Source organism: Prionailurus viverrinus, chromosome D4, assembly GCF_022837055.1.
Source record: "Prionailurus viverrinus isolate Anna chromosome D4, UM_Priviv_1.0, whole genome shotgun sequence".
In the NCBI taxonomy this organism is placed as follows: Eukaryota; Metazoa; Chordata; class Mammalia; order Carnivora; family Felidae; genus Prionailurus; species Prionailurus viverrinus.
The window spans coordinates 11,709,811-11,729,752 of record NC_062573.1 but is presented as its reverse complement, the minus strand read 5'-3'; the positions used below and the strand labels follow the sequence as shown (position 1 = coordinate 11,729,752).

At 44.0% G+C, this 19,942-nt stretch overlaps 1 protein-coding gene across 1 annotated transcript in view; it reads left to right on the top strand.

The window, feature by feature from the left end:
- PAPPA (pappalysin 1) overlaps positions 1–18,203 on the top strand; it is a 242,650-nt gene extending 224,447 nt beyond the window's left edge. The window contains exon 22 of the mRNA XM_047831114.1: positions 12,453–18,203. Coding sequence (XP_047687070.1) covers positions 12,453–12,560 — 108 coding nt within the window. The 3' untranslated portion in view covers positions 12,561–18,203. The remainder of the gene's footprint in view (positions 1–12,452) is intronic.
- Positions 18,204–19,942: the final 1,739 nt, after the last annotated feature.

Genomic DNA, 19,942 nt, shown 5'->3' with positions numbered 1-19,942 from the left:
GAGCTAATGTCATGTGCTGGGCCTTGAGCTAGGTGGGAAGGTTCATGGATGATCTTTGCAGATGTGGTTCCCTACCCTCAAAGCTTAGAGCCAGGTATGGAAGCAGACAAATACAAGAGTCATCAATACTTTGGGATGAGGAGGATAGAGCACTTTGAGGCCCCAGGCCAGGGGTTGGAGAAGGCTCTACGGAGGGATCAGCATGGAAGCTGAAACTTGAGAGATAAAGAGAAGGATCAGGGAGGTGGCCAGGAAACGAATTCCTGGGGCATGTAAAATCCTAGAGAGAAGTTGCATTTTAGACTGTATGGCTAAAATCTAAGGGGAAGAGAGAAGATGGGACATTTCTACCAAGGTAAGTCATATCCTTTGATTATTCTGTAATCTCTTGTTTCTCACATCTAATTTTTATAAAATTAGCAGGGGTGGTCTTGGTTGTGATTTTCTTCCTTGGCATATTAAGATATAATAGGAGTGATTCAAGTGTTTGTAGTAAAACCTGAATATTTGACTATCACATGTATCTACCAGTCACAGAAGAGTGGACACCTCCACTTTCTTCCTGATGAGCGCTGGGGAAGAGGTGGGTCCACCAGGGCAACCCAAGTTGAGAGCACTCTTGTGATGAATATGTTCATAGGAAGCTATTTCTGTTTTTATATTCATCAATACTCTGAGCCAAAAAATCATTTGAGCTTATCTCTCTCTCTTTAAAGAAGGGAGAACTTTGTTCCTAAGACGGGTCAGTCAGTCTTAGCTGACAAGGTGTCTGTGATCATGTGGTCCAAACTTTTCATTTCATAATGGGGCACTGAGGCCCATAGAGGAGGAATGATTTGTCTATGGTGGCAGAGGGAGTGATAGACACAGAGCAAGGCTCCTGGCTTGCTAATTAAATACCTTTATATTGTACTGTCCTTAAAAGAATTAGTTCCTTTAAGAATGATGTTCTGACCCTAGAATGCACGGATAAACAGGGTAAGACCCAAGGAACACACTCAAACTCCATTTTTTGGTTGATGACTAGGGCTGCTGGGGCTCTCTGGGATCAGCCAGTCTTGTATGGGCAACATTTCAGGATGCCTGCCCTTCTTTTCTGTTTTAAACACTGAAGGTAAACACTTTCTGCCCGAATACAGTTGAATAAAATTCATTGTCTATTAATGAATTTTCTATTAATGAATTTGTTTTGTATTTATTCACTCATTTCTATTCATTAGTAGAAAGTGAATTTCATTTTTCTCCCAGGTACGAAACAATACATATTCTACTTTTTGGAAAATCCAGAAAGTAGAACACCACCATCACTGCTGATCTTACAACCCAAAACAGCCATTGCTTTCCTTCTGGAGTATTTTGTGTGTGTGTGTTTAAGTGTGTGGGTATTTGCGCCTGTGTATATGTCACTGCATTTCCAGCTTGCAATTCTTGTTTTGTTTTTACTTAGCACAGGAAATCTTACACGTAAGAATATGGTCTGACATTATTACAAATTTCCCAGCCATAGTTTTTCCTCTATTATTATTTATCACAGGGTTGTGATGTATTGTAATTTGTGTAACCATTCCCCTCTGGCTATTATTTTTAACTCTTGGGTTCAGCTTCTCACAACGATAAATAATGATGCTTGTGAATATATTTGCAGGTAAATATTTTTCTAGCTCTTATTATTCCTTCACAATTGATTTTTAGAATCGAAAGGACTAGGATAAGAGGTGCGAGCATTTATAAGGCTCTTGATACATGTTGCCAAATGAATAGCATACAATAGTGTCAATTTCACTTGTTGGAATGAGCCATTTGTGAAAGTGAATGGACAATGAAGTTTGTGTTTTAAATAGAAGTTTGTGTAGAATTATGACACATCATTCATGTGACACCATCAGCTGGAGTAAGAGCAGCTCCGATGAAAAGAATTTTCCTACCAACTATAACTTATATACAAAAACATAAAAAAAACTAATTTATTTTTATTGGGAAACTTCCTTAAATGGATTGCTGTTTCTACAGAGTGCATGGTAGGAACATGAAGTCATGAGACTGGGGTTCAGGTGCAGATTCCAAATTATTACAGTCACTTGCAAAAATATATGCATGTACACCATATGGCCACTTTGGCTCTCTGTTCCTATACTGGGTTCGGGTGCAACAATTTCAGACATCAGGGCCCTTAGGTGAGTGCTGCCTCTTTAGTGAGAGACCCAGAGTCCGTTCTTTGGCAGTTCTGCATATGCTTCATAGTCATTGCTTTTCCACCCACGTTATGTACGTAATTTTGGCCTTTTGTGTTAAAAGATCCCCTTCTTTAAACTGGTGATCCTTCTTGTCGGCCAAGTTTCCTTCGTTCAGTGAGACGCATGTTCCTTGAGCATTTGTGTGGGCCCAGCACTGTACCGGACTGTGTGCACTTTCCAGAGTCCAGATAGACTGACACCTGCCCTTGTGAAGCGCACAGTCTATTAAGGGAGCCAGGTGTTAAGCAGTGACGTATACAACCACACCTTGTAGTGCTTTTGTGCAAGGGCGGTAAAGGACAGGTGCAGGATCTTTTGGAGAGCAGCGTGAAGGTGAGAGAAAGCTGCTTTGGAGGTGACATTTACATGGAGCCCTGGAGAATGAGCAGCTCTCCTGGAGGAGGTGAGCAGTGGTGGAAGACAGGATGGAGAGGGCTGTAAGAACCATGTGGGGAGCATGGGTTACAGAGCCTGACCTTCTCTTCTGGCGCACACAGCTTTGCCGTAGTTGTTCCTTGTTCGCAGCGTTTGGTGCTTTCTTCACATTGGGGATTCCTGGAAGTCTGACTTCTGGAGGAGAAGCGTGTCTCAAATTAAACTCACACTTCCTACAATTTAAATTCCCCAATTTAACTTCTAAGTAAACTCCAGCTTCTTGAATGCATTAACACTCTCTCATACACACCCAACTCTGCTTCCTGCAGTAGACTGGGTTCTAGAGACAGCAGGTGGAGAAACAGAGGATGAAAAAGATACCCCTAAGTGAACTGTCCCCTCTGTCAGACATCCTGCCAGACACGTGTCCTCTGTGACCTTCTTTAATCCCCATGTCAGCTCTGACAGGTCACTATTACCTCTGCTGCACAGGTGAAGCAGTTTGGGCCCCAAGCACCAACAGGACTTTTGCTTGAGGTCACTTGGCCACAACTGCTGACGCCCAAATTCGAACCCAGTTCTCCCTGACTCACGAGCCCAGCTCTTGCTCCTGCATGGGGCTGAGTCCTCAGTGCGCATGAGCGTGACCATCCCAGTTCTTGTTGGAGACAATTCACCATGAACCCCGACTGCCAGGGAACCTTGGACGTGGGACTCCTCCCCTTGGCCAAGGTGAAAACAGCCTTTCCCAGCAGTGAAGACAGGGTGGGGAGTCATCGAGGCTCCCAGCCTTGCCAGCCATCCCTGACGTCCCAGACAGCAGTTTCCTCTGAGTGGAAAAAAGTCCTGGTTTCTGTCTCCAGCTTCCACAGCAGGAAGCCTCTGATGGCAGGAGAGGGGCCAGAGGCTGGCTTCATTCCTCTCATTCCCTGCCCCTTACTGGTGGCCTTGTTTCATTCCTACCTGAACTCTTGGCCCCAGCCACCCATCGTGGGGAGTTCCCTGCCCACAAGCACCCAGCCTAGCATTCAGGAACTTACTTCATGCACCTTCCTCAATTACAGTAATTCCATTAATGGTGCACATTAATGGTGCCTTGTCAGGGTTAGAGTCTCTGCATATTATCTCCCTTTGAGATACCCAATAAGATAGACTCTGTTGAAGCTCAGAGAGGGTGAACTCACTTTTACAAGGTGACACAGCCACGGGTAAGAGTCAGGATTTCCTTACTCCAAACAATCGTCATTACTATTTTTTGAGAGCTTATGATTTGCCAAGCATAGTGGTGATCGTTTTTGCACGTGTCATCTCATTTCATCACGCAGCAGCCCCATTGTAGGTGTTGTCTTGTTATGCTCATCTTGTAGACAATGCAGCTGAGGCTGAGAAGGGCCAAGGTCCCACAGCCAGCAGGTGGTAGGACTGAGATGCAAATCTCGTGAGTCTGGACTGTGAGGCATCTGCCTCTAACCCCTGTTCTGAACATCTAGAGGTAATGAGCTTGCGGCTTCCCCCCTTCCCCTGGTGGGTGGGCTTCCTTCCTAGTGCTCCTAGAGAGCTGTCCTGGGTATGAACTTAAGGCCCATGGGTAAGCAAGCATTCAGCATCTTCTCCCACATTTCCTTCTAGCCAACTCTCTACTGAACCCTCTTCCCAGTCACCAGGCCTGGGGACTCCTAGTCAGATGGCCCAGAATGTCAGTCTGCTCCCTCCATCCTTCCTCCCTTTGTCTGTCTGTCCAGACACCAGCTGTTCCCCACATCTGCCTTGTGGGGTGACCTGGGCCCAGCTGGCAGACAAGAGCAAGACTATGCAGGAAACTCCGTCTGACAGGGGTGACCGGTTTCCCATCCAGACACCTGTCTGCAGTGCAAGGCAGACAGGAAGGGGCAGGACTCAGCTTCTCAGCATGTCAGTTTATTATTTTCCTGTTTGGAGCCTTGAGGAGTCTCGAATACAGAGCAGATTTCCAGAACGGTCGCTTCAGTAATCTACCCTCATAACAAAACAAAAAAAAAATCATTTATAATTGGAATCATTCTCAGTAAGCATGTGTTGGAGCTTTAAGGGAAGAAGGGGAAACAGCCTTAACTTATTCAACATAGCAAGGCTTTGTAAGGCGTGGTGGCCTGGAACACTAGTTATGGTCATGTTTCAGACAGCTGCTAAGGGACTAATTGTGGAAGATGTCTGGGAAGTTGGGGTGGAGTCCCAGTTCTGTGACTTAGTTCTGTGACCCTGGGCAGGCCAGTCTCACCTTCGGTTTTTTATCTCTTGACATCTGGATTATATTCATGTCTAGGGCTTTTCCACATGGCTCCCTGAGGGACTTGGCTATCGAGTCAGAATCTGAGGGCTATTTGGGGCAGAGACCAGTAAAGATTAAGGAGAGATTAATCCCAGAAACTGGTCTCAGCACAGGATGGCATGCCTAACTGATGACATTAAGTATAGGGTTGCCATATTGATTTGCTAAATCTAAGTGAAAACAACGTGGTTTCTTAGGAAAGGACATTATACCCAAATGAAGCCCATTGGTATAAGGAGGCTAGTGATTCTATAATACGTGAGAAGATAATAAACATCATTAGATGGACAGCAGCCTTCTTCGCTGAGTGTTCCATGCTAAAGGGTTGGGTATTGGGTTGCAGAGTTGGTGATGTCCATCAGTGGGTCTTACATCTCTCCTTAGGAACTAGAATGGTCCTCCTAAAACAAGTCTTGTGGTATCACTCCTCTGTGCAAAGCCCTTCATAGTTCTCCCAATGGCCTATAAGGCCCAATGTGTTCTGCCTACCCCCATTACTTCTGTGGCCTCACTCCCTACTCTCAGTAGTCTCTCTCACTTGACTCTAGCCCTCTGAACTCCTCACCATCCAGCCAGGCATCCTTCTACCTACAGACTTTGTCACTGGCTCCTTCTTTGGCTGAGAACATTCTTCTCCATTCATCCAACATGACTCACTCCCTCACCTCCTCCAAGTCTTTGCTGAAGTGTCAAATTCTCAATGAGGCCCACCCTGACCACCCACCTTACACTATCCCTTACACACCCATTTGCTTTGGATTCCACTTTTTCTCTTTGTTTTAAAACCCTTATCACCTTGGCACATACTATAAAATGCATTTACTGTCTCGGAATCTGTACCCTCTTGTTGATCAAATGAACATTTCATGAGGTCAAGAATATACATCCATTTGCTCACTGATGGATCCCTGGTTCTGACGTACCCCACTGGTGAGCACCTGCTATATATGTGACATACAACGTTCTAGGCCACAAGATGGACCTAGTCCCAACCATGCTGAGTTTATTTAGAGTATATTAAGTGCCAACAGAGACAGAGCAAGTGAGGGAAGCTGACAAAGCTTCCTGGAGAAGGCAACACCAAAGGTGAGATATGAAAGGGACAGTAAATCTTAGCCAGGTTAAAGGAGTTGGGGGAGGACCAGAGACAAGGATGTGAGGGCAGTGTTTGTGGCAGAGGGCACAGTCTGTGCAAAGGCCCAGATGTAAGGGAGCATATTAAGGAAACTACATTTCCCTAAGTGTTGCTAGAGCACAGGGTGAGAGGGGATGTAAGTAGTAAGAGGTAAGAAATGAGCCTTGAATGGGCTTTTATAAACCAAGCCAGGGAATCTGAACCTTATCCACAGAGCCAAGGAGTGTTCAATGATTCTAAGCATTGAACTAGTCTAGAGGATCCTGGAAGGCTTCTTGGAAGAGGGGCTAGATGTGTTTACCTTGAAAGATTAGTAAGAGATAACAAGAAGATGACTAAAGACACTATACTAATTCCTCGTCCACCAAATCATTGGCTTCTGGAGTGTTATTATTTTCCCTGTTTGGGATGGAGCTTTGAATTCTCCATGTGGATAAATCAGACACTATTTTATTTTGTTTTTTGAGTAAACATGCATTTCATCTGTAAATGGCTTATTGAGGAACTATGTCCACAAGAACACCTAATACATGGTGTTAGTGTAGACTGATAGGAGTTGTAAGTATTAGATACTTATTTTAGTTTGATCCTATTCAGACCCAACTGTCCCTCAAAGTTCCCATTCTCATAACCATTGTCAACATACATCATCATGACCACCATCAACAGCAACATCCCCAATATCGCTACTACCGTCACCCTCATTATCACCATCATGTATTGAGCACATGTTTTATGCCCATATACCATGCTAGGTGCTTTACTTGAATTTTATACTTTATCCAAAATACTTCTAATGGACAGGCCTGTCATTGCCTCCATTTTACAGACAGAGAAACTGAAGCCCCCCAAACGAAAATAACTTGCCTAAGAGCATAAGGAATCAAACCCAAGTCTCATTCCCTTTTCTCTCCCTTCCTCTCTCTCCCTGTATCCATATGACCACTTTATCCACATTTAAACACGCCTCTGTATTCACTGACTCCTCCATGCCCTGTACCAGGCACGTATCTACCCTGCCTCCAAAGAGCTTACGGGGAGTCCTTGTACTTGCATCACACCTTGGTCTGCTTGATCTCATTACATCTGTCGACACCGTGAAGTCCCTGAGACTCAGAGTGGTGAAGTGATGTGCCCAAGCTCCCACGGTGGGCGTGTGGGCAGTCAAGGCGTTCTGGCGTTCAGCATAGGACACGTGTTGCTCCCCACACTCTCTGCTTGTGACCTCCCCATTGAGTCTGAGTCACAATCCCGCCCCTGCCTGTCTCCCAGCCTCAGAGGAGACCTGCAGCCAGGACCTTGTGATGCATCTGCCTGGGCTGTATTCCTGAATACACACACACACACAGGTGGAGGTGTTATCCTGGGCACCTCACCCCAAGGAGAAACCCCTGTCCCTGAGCACCATCTCTAGTACAGAGGAGAAAAGGAGAGACTCGTGGCCTTTGGTCATTGACCTGGGCTTGTTGACAGAATCCTAGAGTGGGTGGCCAAGCCATTTATGGGATAGCCTAGCCACACGGTGCTGGGAATCCCACATGTAAACTGGCCACCATGGCGTTTGTGCTGTGGGTGGTAGGTTTTCTTGGGAGCCCATCTGGGGGAGAAGATAGGAAGCTGCTTGGGGAATTTCCCAGGAAACCTGGGAATTGGGTTCAGAGCTGACTTTACCAGGAATGTGACCCTTTTTTCCATGTCTCAGTTTCTTTCTCTATAAAAAGGGGACCCTGACTCCTGCTCCGCCTGCCTCCTGGGGGGTCGGTGCCAAGGAGTGGTTACAAACAGGGATGCAGATCTCAGGCCAGCCTCCAGCCAAGTGACTCACCCCTGTGCATCTTCGTTTCCTCTAAGATGTAAAATGGGGATGGTAAGAATAGCTACCTTATTAGGGTTGCTGGGAGGGGTGAGTGAGATAGCGCACATTGGGTTAACTCAGCCAGGCACATACTAAGGGATAAAAGGCTATTGGCTATCAAAAGACACAGCAGCAGTCAGCCTGGCCAGGTTGTGAAGGAGGAGCCTTCTTACTCTCACCTGCTGAAAAGCTCTCAGTGTTTGGAGTGGACTTTAGAATCCTACACCGTCTAGTTACTGACTAGTAGTGAGGCCCAGGGTGAGTTTGTTTTCTTTTAAACTTTCTGAAGCCTCTATTTTCTCACCTACAGGATGGGTAGCTAATAGTGACAGCCTCACAGCATTGTGCAGTGTGGACTAGCCAGCACATTAGGAATTATCCGGCACGTGGAAGGGCCGCAGGAATTGGTAGTGTGTGTGTGTGTGTGTGTGTGTAAAGTGGTGTTCACTGCAGTGGACCCATGTCAGACCTGGGAACACCTGGGAAGTGGGTAGAGCTGACAGTCTCTACCCTTCTGTTCCCACTTGCCACGGAGGATGCTTGTGACAAGAGAGGATCCCAAGGCAGGCTCTGAACAGGCACTTTGCTAAGATGCAAGAGGAAGGATGGGAGGAGGAAACAAGAGGCTGTACGTCTGTTCTGCACTAGGGCTTCTGCGAGCTGGTTATTTTATGGACTCCTCACCAGAACCCTGCGAGGTCTTTCCAAGGACCCTTGCCTTACAGATGGGGACATGAAGTCCCCAGGGCGCCAAGGACTTGCTGGAAAAGCGGCACCTAGGTGGAGCCCACACCTGAACTTGTCTGCCTCCCAAACTCCTAGCAAGGGCTCGGTAAATGCAGCTGTATTTACAAGCATGCAGTGAAGATAAGGAGGCTCCAGATCTGCCTCCTGAGGCCAAACCTTCTAGACTTTGTTATTCTGATCGGGGTTCCTTCCCTCAGTTTCCAGACTTGTTTCTTTGGGAAAATGCCAAAACTGCCCTGGCTGACTTGGGGAGGAAAGGGAGTGGCCATGCCCTGCTCACTTCACCAGGGTGGGCACACTGGCTTAGAGAAACTAACTGGTGATGGGGCCCTGCCAGCTGGTGATATTGGACAAGCTCGTAGAACTGGGGATGGCAGAAAGGGTAACATGCAAGACAGGGTTTGTGGAGAAAGCCTAAGTTTCTACATCCTTTCTGGCCAGGGCTTTTGCCTTCTGCCTTTCTCAGATGAGGAGGATTTTCAGACAGATGGGAAGGTAGAGAGCATTAGAATCAAATCTTAATGTACAGGTAGGGAAAGTGAAGCCCAGAGAAGGGAAGCAACATGTACACACTCACATAGAGAGTGAGTGCAAGAGCAGAGGGTCCCTGCCTTGTGTTCTGGGTGCATATTCATGCATTCATTTGTTCCTCTGTTCAAGGGTCCATTGAGTGTGTGATGTATAAAGACTCAGGTCAACAACAGACATGGTCCTTGCTCAGACTGAGCTGGCATACAAGTACAGAAGCCTTTCAGAATGAGATGACGTGATATGAGATGAAGGTGACGATGCGATCTTTGGTCAGACCAATGAGGGAGGAGGTGAGACTTGAGACAAAGACCTGAAGAATGGAGGAGCAGCTGGCCAGGAAAGAGCAGTGAGGGGAGAGGAAGGTTGATGGCTAGAGACTTGCTCAGATGGTGGTTCTCTATGGAGGCTGTCGGACAGTGTCATCCCGGCCAACAGGAGGAAAGGTCACAGAAGGGGTGACCTTTCATTTAGAAGAAAATGACGCTAATGATCCACACAACCTTCTGAATTTGTGTTCTATTACAGAAAGTTTTATCTGTTCAGTAATTCCAGGTTATCTGCCAATAATTATGTTTAATTTTGTAAGGTATACAACAGTGATCTCGTACTTTGGTGTCACTTTTTCCATAAAGTTTGGATTATGGGCAAAAAAAAAGGTAGGAAAACAGTTGTAGTATTTGAGGAACCAATAAATAAATAAGCCACCAAGAGTCAGGAAGAGAAAGGGGCCAGAGGTGGTCCAAGAAGTGTGTGTGGAGATCAGATCATGCAAGGCCTTGAACTCATGGTAAGGACTTTGGGTCTTATTCTAAGAGATCTGTTCGATTTTTGCCTGTGTGAGACGCAGCGGGAAGCTCTTTCTCTTTTAGGCTTTTTCTCTCTCTCTATTTAAGAGAGAGAAATCAGATGTGAGACTCTCTCTAATGGGTCCTAGAGCCCAGTGAGAAAGAATTATAGAGAGAACTCTGCACAGGATATTAGAGGTAACCGGATCATTCTAATGTTAGCATGTGGCAAGGACAGGAGAAGAGACTAGATAAAGGAAAGGGTTGAGTTGAGGACAAAGAAGCCGCTGAAGTCAGGGAGAAGGGGACAACAGGCAGCAAAGGTGTCACCGATGGTGAAATGTGAGCTGGCGGGAAATCTGATTCAGCACAAGCATCTCCTGAGTGTGAGGCCACGTGCTGGGGTTTCTGGATGTTTATTTGTGTTTGGACTTCACAACCGTATGAAATGTGTGGTCTTTTTAAAAATCACCCTTTTATGGATATAGAATCTGAGGGTCATGGCAGTGGAGGGATTTTCCCCAGATTGCTCAGTGACTGTGAATCCAGCAAGGAGACCAGTCCAGGCCTCCTGGCTCCCATGATGGTACTCTCCCCATTTGACCTCAGCTGTTAGATTTGGACTTGGCCCCACCATCAGTTTCCCCACTTGGACTGGAGAATTTCCTCTATGTCGTTTAGAGGCTGTGGAAGGATATTCTAGATTAGAAGGCACAGCCTTCACAAAGGCATGACAACTAGGTAGTCCGTGTCCTGAACAGGGAACAGCAAGTAGTTGTAAGCAGAAAGACACTGCGTTGAAGAAGCATCTATGAGAATGCTTAGCATTCTCGTGAATGCTTATGAATTTTTTAAATGTTTATTTTCGAAAGTGAGAGAGAGGCACTAGTTGGGGAGGGGGAGAGAGAGAGGGAGACAGAGGATCCAGAGCAAGCCTGTGCTGACGGCGGAGAGCCCAACACGGGGTTCGAACTCATGAGCCATGAGACCGTGACCTGAGACAAAGTCTAACACTCAAACGACTGAGCCACCCAGGCACCCCTGAATGCTTATGAATTTAAATTGAAAAGAGAAACAGAGATGTGCTAGTCATGGGTACAATGAAAGAGAGAGAGGTGGAGAAATGAACATTCATTCATTCTATGGCTTAAGCTCTGAGAAAACAAGAATGAACAAAACAGACATGGTTCCTGCCTCACTGAGGGAGAGATGTGAGATATCTCTCAATTGATGGATCGACCCATCGATGCACTGAGCATATGCCAAGAACTGTGCTATATGTTTTTCATCAGTTCCCTTGTCCCTCATCACAACTTCAGGAGGTATATGCTTTCATTATGCCCATTTAATGAATGAATGAACTGAGGCTCAGAGAAGTTGTCACATGCTCAAGCTCACACCAGTAGATGAGAGGGCTGGGGCTTATACTTCAATCTTCCATTTTAAATCACTGCAAAATTGCAGGATGGAAAGAGGTTGAGAGGGAGGGAGGGAAGGCAGGCCAAGAGGCAGAGAGAAGAGTTAGATACACAGAATGAGTCCACAAGCCAGGAGGACAAAGATGTTCCCTGAGACTGTGTGAGCACTTGGAGACCCTGCCGAAGCAGGAGGCGAATGAGGTTATTACACCCATCTGCGCAGATGGGGGCCTCCTGGGAAAAGTTATATGCAAATACCATGATGCAATGAGGTGAAATCCTCTTGCGTTAGCCCAGGCTGGGCCTGGCTCAAGCAGGGCCTGCACTGTGCCCTTTGGGAAGACCAGTCATCTGCTGCATGGGGAAGACATTCGCGCTTTCAGTTTCTAGAAAGGAAAGCCAGATCAAGGTCCCAGAGCGTGTGAAGGGATGGAAGGGATGGAAAAGTTTTTACATTTTTTTCACAGCTTTTGTTACATGTGTATAACAATTCATGTTGTATACCTCTCAGCTTTTCTTTCTTAAAATCTGCTCCTCAACAGCCTTCAACCAAAATTTGGGATTTACAGTTATGTTACCATTTTACATTACAGTTTTTCACCCATGATTTCATTCAGCCCTTAGAGTTCACAGTGCAAGGTGGGGCTTAATGATACCAGTGCTCTAGCTGGGAACCTGAGGCTCAGAGAAAAGTAGCTTCTCCCACTTTAAATACCAGATCTGTCACTTTTTACTTTGGGCAAATGCCTGCCCCTGTCAGAGAGCCTCAGTTTCCCTGTCTGAAAAAGGGTGATTGTTTTATTACCCATCATCTTACAGAGTTGTCAAAGGATTTGATGTTTTCCTATTTAGAAAGTGCCTGACCTATAATAAATGCCCTTGAAAATGGAAGCTGCTGTTACAATGACCCGTGATGATTTTGATAAAAGTTATTGCAGGGCTAGCAAGAAACAGAGCTATGAGTTGAACTTGAGTCTGCTGCCCCTCCCCCACCAAATTCAGTCATTGCAAAACTATATCAGACCCAACCACCTGGCTCACTTCTTCTCTCTTTCTCTCTGCAGGTTACCCCATTTCCTATGTCCTGTGACCTACAAGGTGACTGTGCTTGTCGGGACCCCCAGGCCCAAGAACACAGCCGGAAAGACCTCCGGGGATACAGCCATGGCTAAGGAAGGACAAGGAGTTGACAAAGAATTCCCAGCGCCAGGACCCGCATCCCTTTGGTATTGATTTCACAGTCAGCTGCTCAACGGAATGGCCTCCCCACACCAGGGATCCTTAGCACCCAACCGGTCTGCCTTTAATTTCACCCAGGAAGGACTCATAGTAGGGGCGCATGAACCAAGTCTCGCCATGTTGAAGGATGGAATGGAATCCCATCCCAAAGTCTTAGATGGATTGCATATACAAGTGTGCTGTCCCAGAGCCTAAAATTCAAATCATTTGTCACACAGCCACGGCAAGAAACATGTTATACAGTTAGGAGTATGCACATATGTGGTTAGTACACATGCATGCATACGTACCCCAACAGACATCTGTGTGAGGGCAGTTTTGGAGACTGAGCGGAGAGAGACGGGAACAAACTCAGTCTTCCCTTTCCCAAGCTCCTAGTCAATATTGTCCTTGGGAGAAGAACAGTTGCAGAAACTGCTAAGACCAAGTGTTGTCAAGATAGCTTGTACTCTGAGGCTTGGAACATGTCAGGCATGCACTGTTGTGCAGTCCTTTGGGATTAGAAGTGAAATGGTCTCTGATCACCTACCTTCTAGGGAAGTAGAACCCAGGATGAGGTAAAGAATCCAAGGTATGCAAAGCCCCCTAATTCTTCTGCCGTGGGGGGATTTTACCCCAACTCCAGGGTTAAGGCCAAGCTGGAAATGGCATAGGGTTGCAGTGTCAAGGTATTATAACAGCCCCCTGCTTGAGGCCATAATATCCCTCCAGAACCCACCCATTCCCCAAATCTTGCCTTGGGACCACATTCGCTGCTACTTTTCCTGCTGCTCTATCCTATACATTGAGTACCCCCAAGATGGTAGGACTAGGTTAGGAAAAACCCCACACAACCAAACAGTCTGCCTTAAGAGTGACCCACATCTTCCCACAGCTCCTCACTTCTTAGCCCTTCCGCAAGAGAAAAACCCTCATTGGCCCACATGGTGAGAAGTTAAATCCCCCATGGGTGGGCTTCTCATCCTAGGAGGGAGTAGAGGGACTAGAGATACTAAAACCCTCACTGAGAGTCCAGAATGTCTGAGCCAGTGTTAGATTTTATAATCAAGTGGACCAGTGTTAAATATGCTGTTGGGGCCATCCAGAGACTGCTGGAATTGTGGGGACTCTTGAGTTATTATCCTTATCCCAGCCTTCCTGGCCCTCCAGGCTAGATCAGGCTCTGGTGCTGAGGACCTCACAGTTGCCCTGAGCAGCATTCTAGAACAGAGAATCATTTTGGATATGATCAATCTGAGCTGTGTTCTTGAGGGCCCTCAGAGGGAAGCTAAAGAGCACACAGCGTCAGTCCCCAACAACCAAACATGGTCATCATGTTCTTCACATAGTCTTCCAGCTGTCAGGACTCCCATCCACACCTGTGGTTGGTCCGCCCTTCCCTCTTACCCAGGTTCAGCCTCCAAAAGTTGAGAGGGAGGTAGTCCATTGCATGTGGAAGCCCCTACCTCATTGGGGTCCTCTTTGCCTGTTTTCCACCAGTTACTTGTCCGCTCTTTTTGAATTAATATGGGAAGAAATTAATATGGAAAGAGGTGGCGAGAATGGTCAAGCTGGACATAATTTCTAGACCTGGAACTGAGAAAATGAGGCAGTAGGAGGGTATCACATAAAGATTGCTGTAAATCATGTCATCTCAAATCTAGTGAAAGCAACCAACAAAAACAAAGTCTAGCACAGGAATGGGAAACCCCAGGCATGTGTGCTGACTCCTCATTGCTGCACCTGAGGCAGTCATTGTTAATCAGTCATCGTCCTTTCTCCTATGGGGACCAAAAATAACTTCAGGAACCTTCTTCCTGTATTACTCCTGACAGCAATTACCTGCTGACCAGGAGCACTTGAGAAGACATCTATCAGCCAATATATACATATATCAAGGTGCTTTTTGCACAGGTGCCCACAAATGATGCAGTGCTTAGATTCATGTGGCTTGTTCCGTGTTCCAAACTCTGAGACTGGGTTCCAGAATGGAGAAGCTGCCACCATGGTTAAGGACAGACTCAAATCCCTTATATTTCCTTATTACAAACTCACATCTCATTTATATTCAGATCATTTTCTATAGTTACCAGGGCCAATCATTAGCAAAACCATCCTCAAAATCGGAAGACTTGATCCCATTTTGTACTCCCTCCAGTATCTTAGGACTCTTGCCAACTTCTAAAGCCCCTCTCTTGCCCTAGCTGAGTTATCAGCATGTGTGGTCAGCTGACAAGATATAAACTGAGAAAGGTAATGGTATGGGCCCTCCCAATTGCTTTATCATGCATGGAAGTAGTGCAAAAAGTCTTGGAGACCCAAAGGCGCCATTACTAATGGTGGGGTTGCAGGAACCACAGAAAAACCTCACCAGCTTCCCTTAAATTGACCCTCGTGGTCTTTCTTCCTTCACTCTCACCCTGTCTATGCCCATACTCTCCAGCTGAGCAAAGTTTCCTAGAGGCTGACTTTGATCTTCAAACTCACAGATTGAGTTGAGCAGAGAACCACCCAGTCTCCTCCTTACCATCAATAAAACCTGTTACTCACAATGATATTAGGCAAGACAGGCTACCCCACTGATGACCAGCCTCATGCTCACGTGGGAGGCCCTTCTCAAAACTTAGAGAAAGAGACTCAGTTCTATTTGTGCGAGGCACTGATTTCCGGCTTCATTTTCTTTCTGGGAATGAACTCATGGTCTTATCCCTTTGATCATTTCCTGCTTAGGATAATGGAGTACTCACAAGGAGGCAGGTCTGAAGCACTGTTGTCTATCAGCAGCTCGGGGGCCCTAAAGCAGTTGGGGGTTCTGGGTTGAAGAAGTATTAGCCTGTTGGCAGCAAGAAAGAAAAGATGAGGAAGACAGTTCTCCAAACCCTGTTTTGAGAAGCCTTTCCAAGCCACAACCCTAACTGCATGGCCAGAGGACTTGCATTACCCCCATAGTCTGTGCCAACCATCTCTTAAGGGAAGATAGTCCTTGGGAAGTCCATTTTGGTGGCTAAATTAGGGTGTTAAGAAAGGGAGCGATCATAAATAAATAGGGCTTTGAAGATGGAGGGTATGCGCTGCTACTCTGGGCTTCAGCATGTTGAGTCACTGCCTAGACGGTTCTCTTGGCCTTTTTCCCACCTTGGCCAATGCTTAAATGCTATTTGTTGAAAATAATTCTTTCAGACAGATTTCAGCTACCTCCCTTCCAGGTTCAATTTAACTTGGTTGTAACTGTCAATTTGTTATAGGTCTTACCTGTGTTTTAAAAAGAAAAAGAAAGAACAAAAGAAAGAAAAAGGAAGGAAGGAAGAAAGGAAACCATAAATTCAAGTGAACAGTTTTGAGGTTTTATGTTTTGTGGTTGTTTTTGTTTTTTTTTTTTTCTGGAACTACTTCAAGTGGGAAAATAAAAAGAAATTGACGGTAAGAAAGCTGTACAGATAGAGATTGATAGAAGACAAAGATTAAAAGGAAATAAAATGCATGATTAAAAATAAGAATTAAAAAAAAAACCTATTTTTGTGCTTCCTAAAGGGAACTGTTTATTCTACAGACTAGTAGGTAGACACAACCATAAAAATTTTCCCTAGCAGGAGACATAAAGCGGGATCTTATAATGCTGTTATTTTCTGTACATTGTGGTAGGTCCAGGAATAAGACCTCTTCCCCCTTGATATGTAGTTGTTGTCGGGGGAGCATTTTGTCTATTTGTTTGGTGGCAATCAGTGGTAGCCGGGAGTAGGGAGGGCTGGAAATTGGTTTTACCTAATATTAAGGGGACATAGTGTGTTGTGCTTTTCACGTTATAAAATGTTTGTATTTACCAGTAGAGCACTGGGCTTTATAAAGACTGCACTTAGAATCACACTGCACGATCCACTTTCCTAAAAAAGCTGCTACATGACCAGACAGGTACTTCCCATGGTTTTTGAGAAACAAAACAAAATCAACCAAGCAATCAGCAAATGCAAAGACTAAATAGCAAATGAATAAAAGCCTATTCTTGTAACTTATTTACGTTTTGCCAAATTCCTACCAATGGTTTGATCTTTAAAAGATTTGTATAATAGCCGAGAGAGGAGTTATGTCTCTAGAGAAAGAACCTGGAATTCTTGACTCCAGGCTTCCGTTTGCTCAGTGATCTTGAACAAGTCCTCAGATAGCTTCTCCATTTGCCTCAGTTTCTCCAGCTGCAAAATGGGGATGATACTACTTACCTACCTCACAGTGGGATGGCAGGGGATGGTGAGGCCCTGAGGATTTTAAAGGGGCTGTGGCAATCTGTGAGAGACACAAAGTCCATGGGTTACTTTTTAAGAATGCACAGGCCCATTGGCCATTTAAGAAAGACAGGGAGTGCTCATGTGATAGTTCAAGGAAGAAAGCTGGAGCTCCTGGATTTTATAATCCACCTTAAGAGAGAGGCTTGTATTTGGGAATATTTCACTCCTAGGTACATTGGATTTTCTCCTCCCCTGTGCTGGCCTTTACCAGTTCTAGAATTTGATTAAAAGCCAATTACATCTTACAGTGTAAAAGTCAGTTTACTGTGGTCTAGTCAAGACTCATGGGCCATTTCCAACCTCATGGAGGAAGGGAGTCACTAAAATCTCATCTTCTTCTCAGACTTAAAATTCCACATCAAGTGTTCATTAAAAGAAGATATGGCATTCTGAGTGCTAACAACTCGGGGCTTCTCAAACTAATACACCAGCAGTCAGTGAGGAGAATTTTGAACAATTATTGAGTTGCTTTCTTGGGTCTCTATAATCAATAACCTGTCCGCAGATATCTATCTATATAAAGATATTATATATAAATATAAATTTACATATATATGCACATGTATATATAGTTGTACATATATGTGTGTATATATATACTTAAATGTAATATTTACAAAATAAAACTGTGATCTCGTCTAGAGAAAATGTATTCATATTACAAACTGCTCTTCCATATTTATGTATCATATTATACCTTTTTATTATTGTTATAATTATTATGGGTATTTCTAATTGTTATGATGTTGAAATCTGTTTGGCACCTTCTGGAAACTACCAAAAATGATTCTCCATTGAAGTGCTTAAAAATCTGTTCTCATGAGAATTCTACTGGCCTACTACTATAAAAAAAGTAAAAAAAAAAAAAAAATCTAAACACCAAAAACAAAACACAATTCCAATCCTTTTTCTGTACCTCACGCGCATAAATTTGCTGCTCCTATTTTGGGTTTTATTTTTTTTTTCCTGTTTATGTGTTTTTATGGATCTAAGTTAAGTCTTTCAGCAATATATAAAATTGTAAATAGTAAACTTTATTTATTAAGAATGTCATCTTTTTTAATTTATATTTACACAATTGTTCATCTAATTTATTTTTTCTATACGGTTTTAAATACTCAGACATATTTTGCTGTTCATGATATTTTTATCCTGTTCTCGTGGATTTGTGTTTCCATACGGTTTTCTCTGGTCTCAATTACAGGTTGGATCTCACACACAAAAAAATAATGTCGAAGACAGAATTATTTTGCCACTGTTGATTACTATACCTTAAAATTCTATATTATGAAAATATATAATAGCTTGTATGCTTCAGTATGTAGCGGTGTGGTTTCTGTGTGTTGTGGAAATCTAAAGGACTCACATATGCACACACACTCATGTGGAAGAGAACCCTAGGGTCTTGAATGAGAAGATCAGTGGTTGCGTGAGGTTGAATTCGATCTACACCCAATCTTCTACACAAATAAATTCCTGTAAACATCTGCATTTTGCATATGCAAAAACTGAAAAACATTCTTACATGTTAAAAAAAAGTTCACATTTTAGGGAACTGAAACAAATATATAAATAGAAATTTACACATATATGCACATGTTTTTATGGTTATATGACAGTTATAGCTAGCCTTTTGGATGCTATCTTCAACAATATACTTCCAGCATATTCTTTATTTTCATTTCTTTCTTCATAATTGAATGCTTAGTCATCTGGTTCATCAAATGAGCCCGCAGCTGAGGCTGATGTTTTGCTGTTTTTGATCTGCCTACTGGATCTCATTTTTCATCTTATCACCACTTAGTAGCCATGGGATCTTTGTAAAGTTATTTAATTGCTTTAAGATTTAGTTTTCCCATCTGTAAAATGGAAATAATAAAAGGACTCACCCCAGGATGTTGTTGATAGAATTAAATAAGATAAATATGTAATATTCTTAGAACTGCAGCAGACACAGATTATATTAACTCTTGTTTTGATTATTATGAGACAGGGGTGGCTCACGACAACTATTCATAATACACTCTGTGTTTTGAGATCTACTTATTGTTTTTTAAGAGAATGAAACCAAGATGCACTAAAGCATTCAAGTACTTCCACAGGCACTGCCATGGGGTAAAGTCGTTGGCCCTGTAGACTGAGCTGCTGGCAGGCAACACCACCACAAGACAAGTCAAAATATGTGTTGACCTGTTGATATTTAAAATTTTTGAATCTTCACAAAAGGGCAGTTTGGGGACATCAAGGTGAATTATATGGAAGGCTACAGGTAGGGAAGTCAAGAACTACCCACAGGTTTTCTGGACTCTTGACAAACAGAATCCATTGAAAGGAGAGAAGGCACCAAAGTCACTGCTACATTCTGCCAGATAAATTGCTATTTCCAAAGAGAGAGAATGATCACAGAGAACGTTTTGCTCAGTTCTCTTCAATTCACTGTGAAGACTGAAAGAAGATTTAAAGAACAGTTTCAAGAAAAGAGGCAAATATGTCCAAAATAGAGAAGAGAGGAAAAAGTCTTCATAGGGCTTTTGTACTCACAGGTTCTGTCTGTAGACGGGAAGTCACAGGGCAGAGATTTCTCTTGTAGACAGAAGATATTAGTTCTAGTGTCTTCTCCCCTCTTCCTCTAACCCTAATACATACATGCGCACATGCACTCACACACACATGAAGAAAATTCACTGTGTTTTAGTTGCTTAATCCGTCAGATGGGAAAATGACTCCCCTCTTCAAAACAGGCAGAGACATTCAGCATTTACATCTATTTATATTTGTCAACCAAGTTCTAGAACCTGTCTAACCAAAGTATTGGTTTTAAAGTTTAAAAAAAAAAAAAAAGATAAGGTCCACATTCTATCATGCTTTGCTGACATTGGTAAATCTATCCAGCTCTTAACCTTCAGGGCCAGAAATAACCTAGGACAAAAAGCAAAGCCTCTCTAGCCTTCAAATGAGGAGAAGCCTTCCTTCTCTCACCTCTCTAAAGGACTGTGATCTGAGGTGGTAAACAGTAATGCAGTAAGTTGGCAATGAGAAAAGGGCAGGTGGTGTGT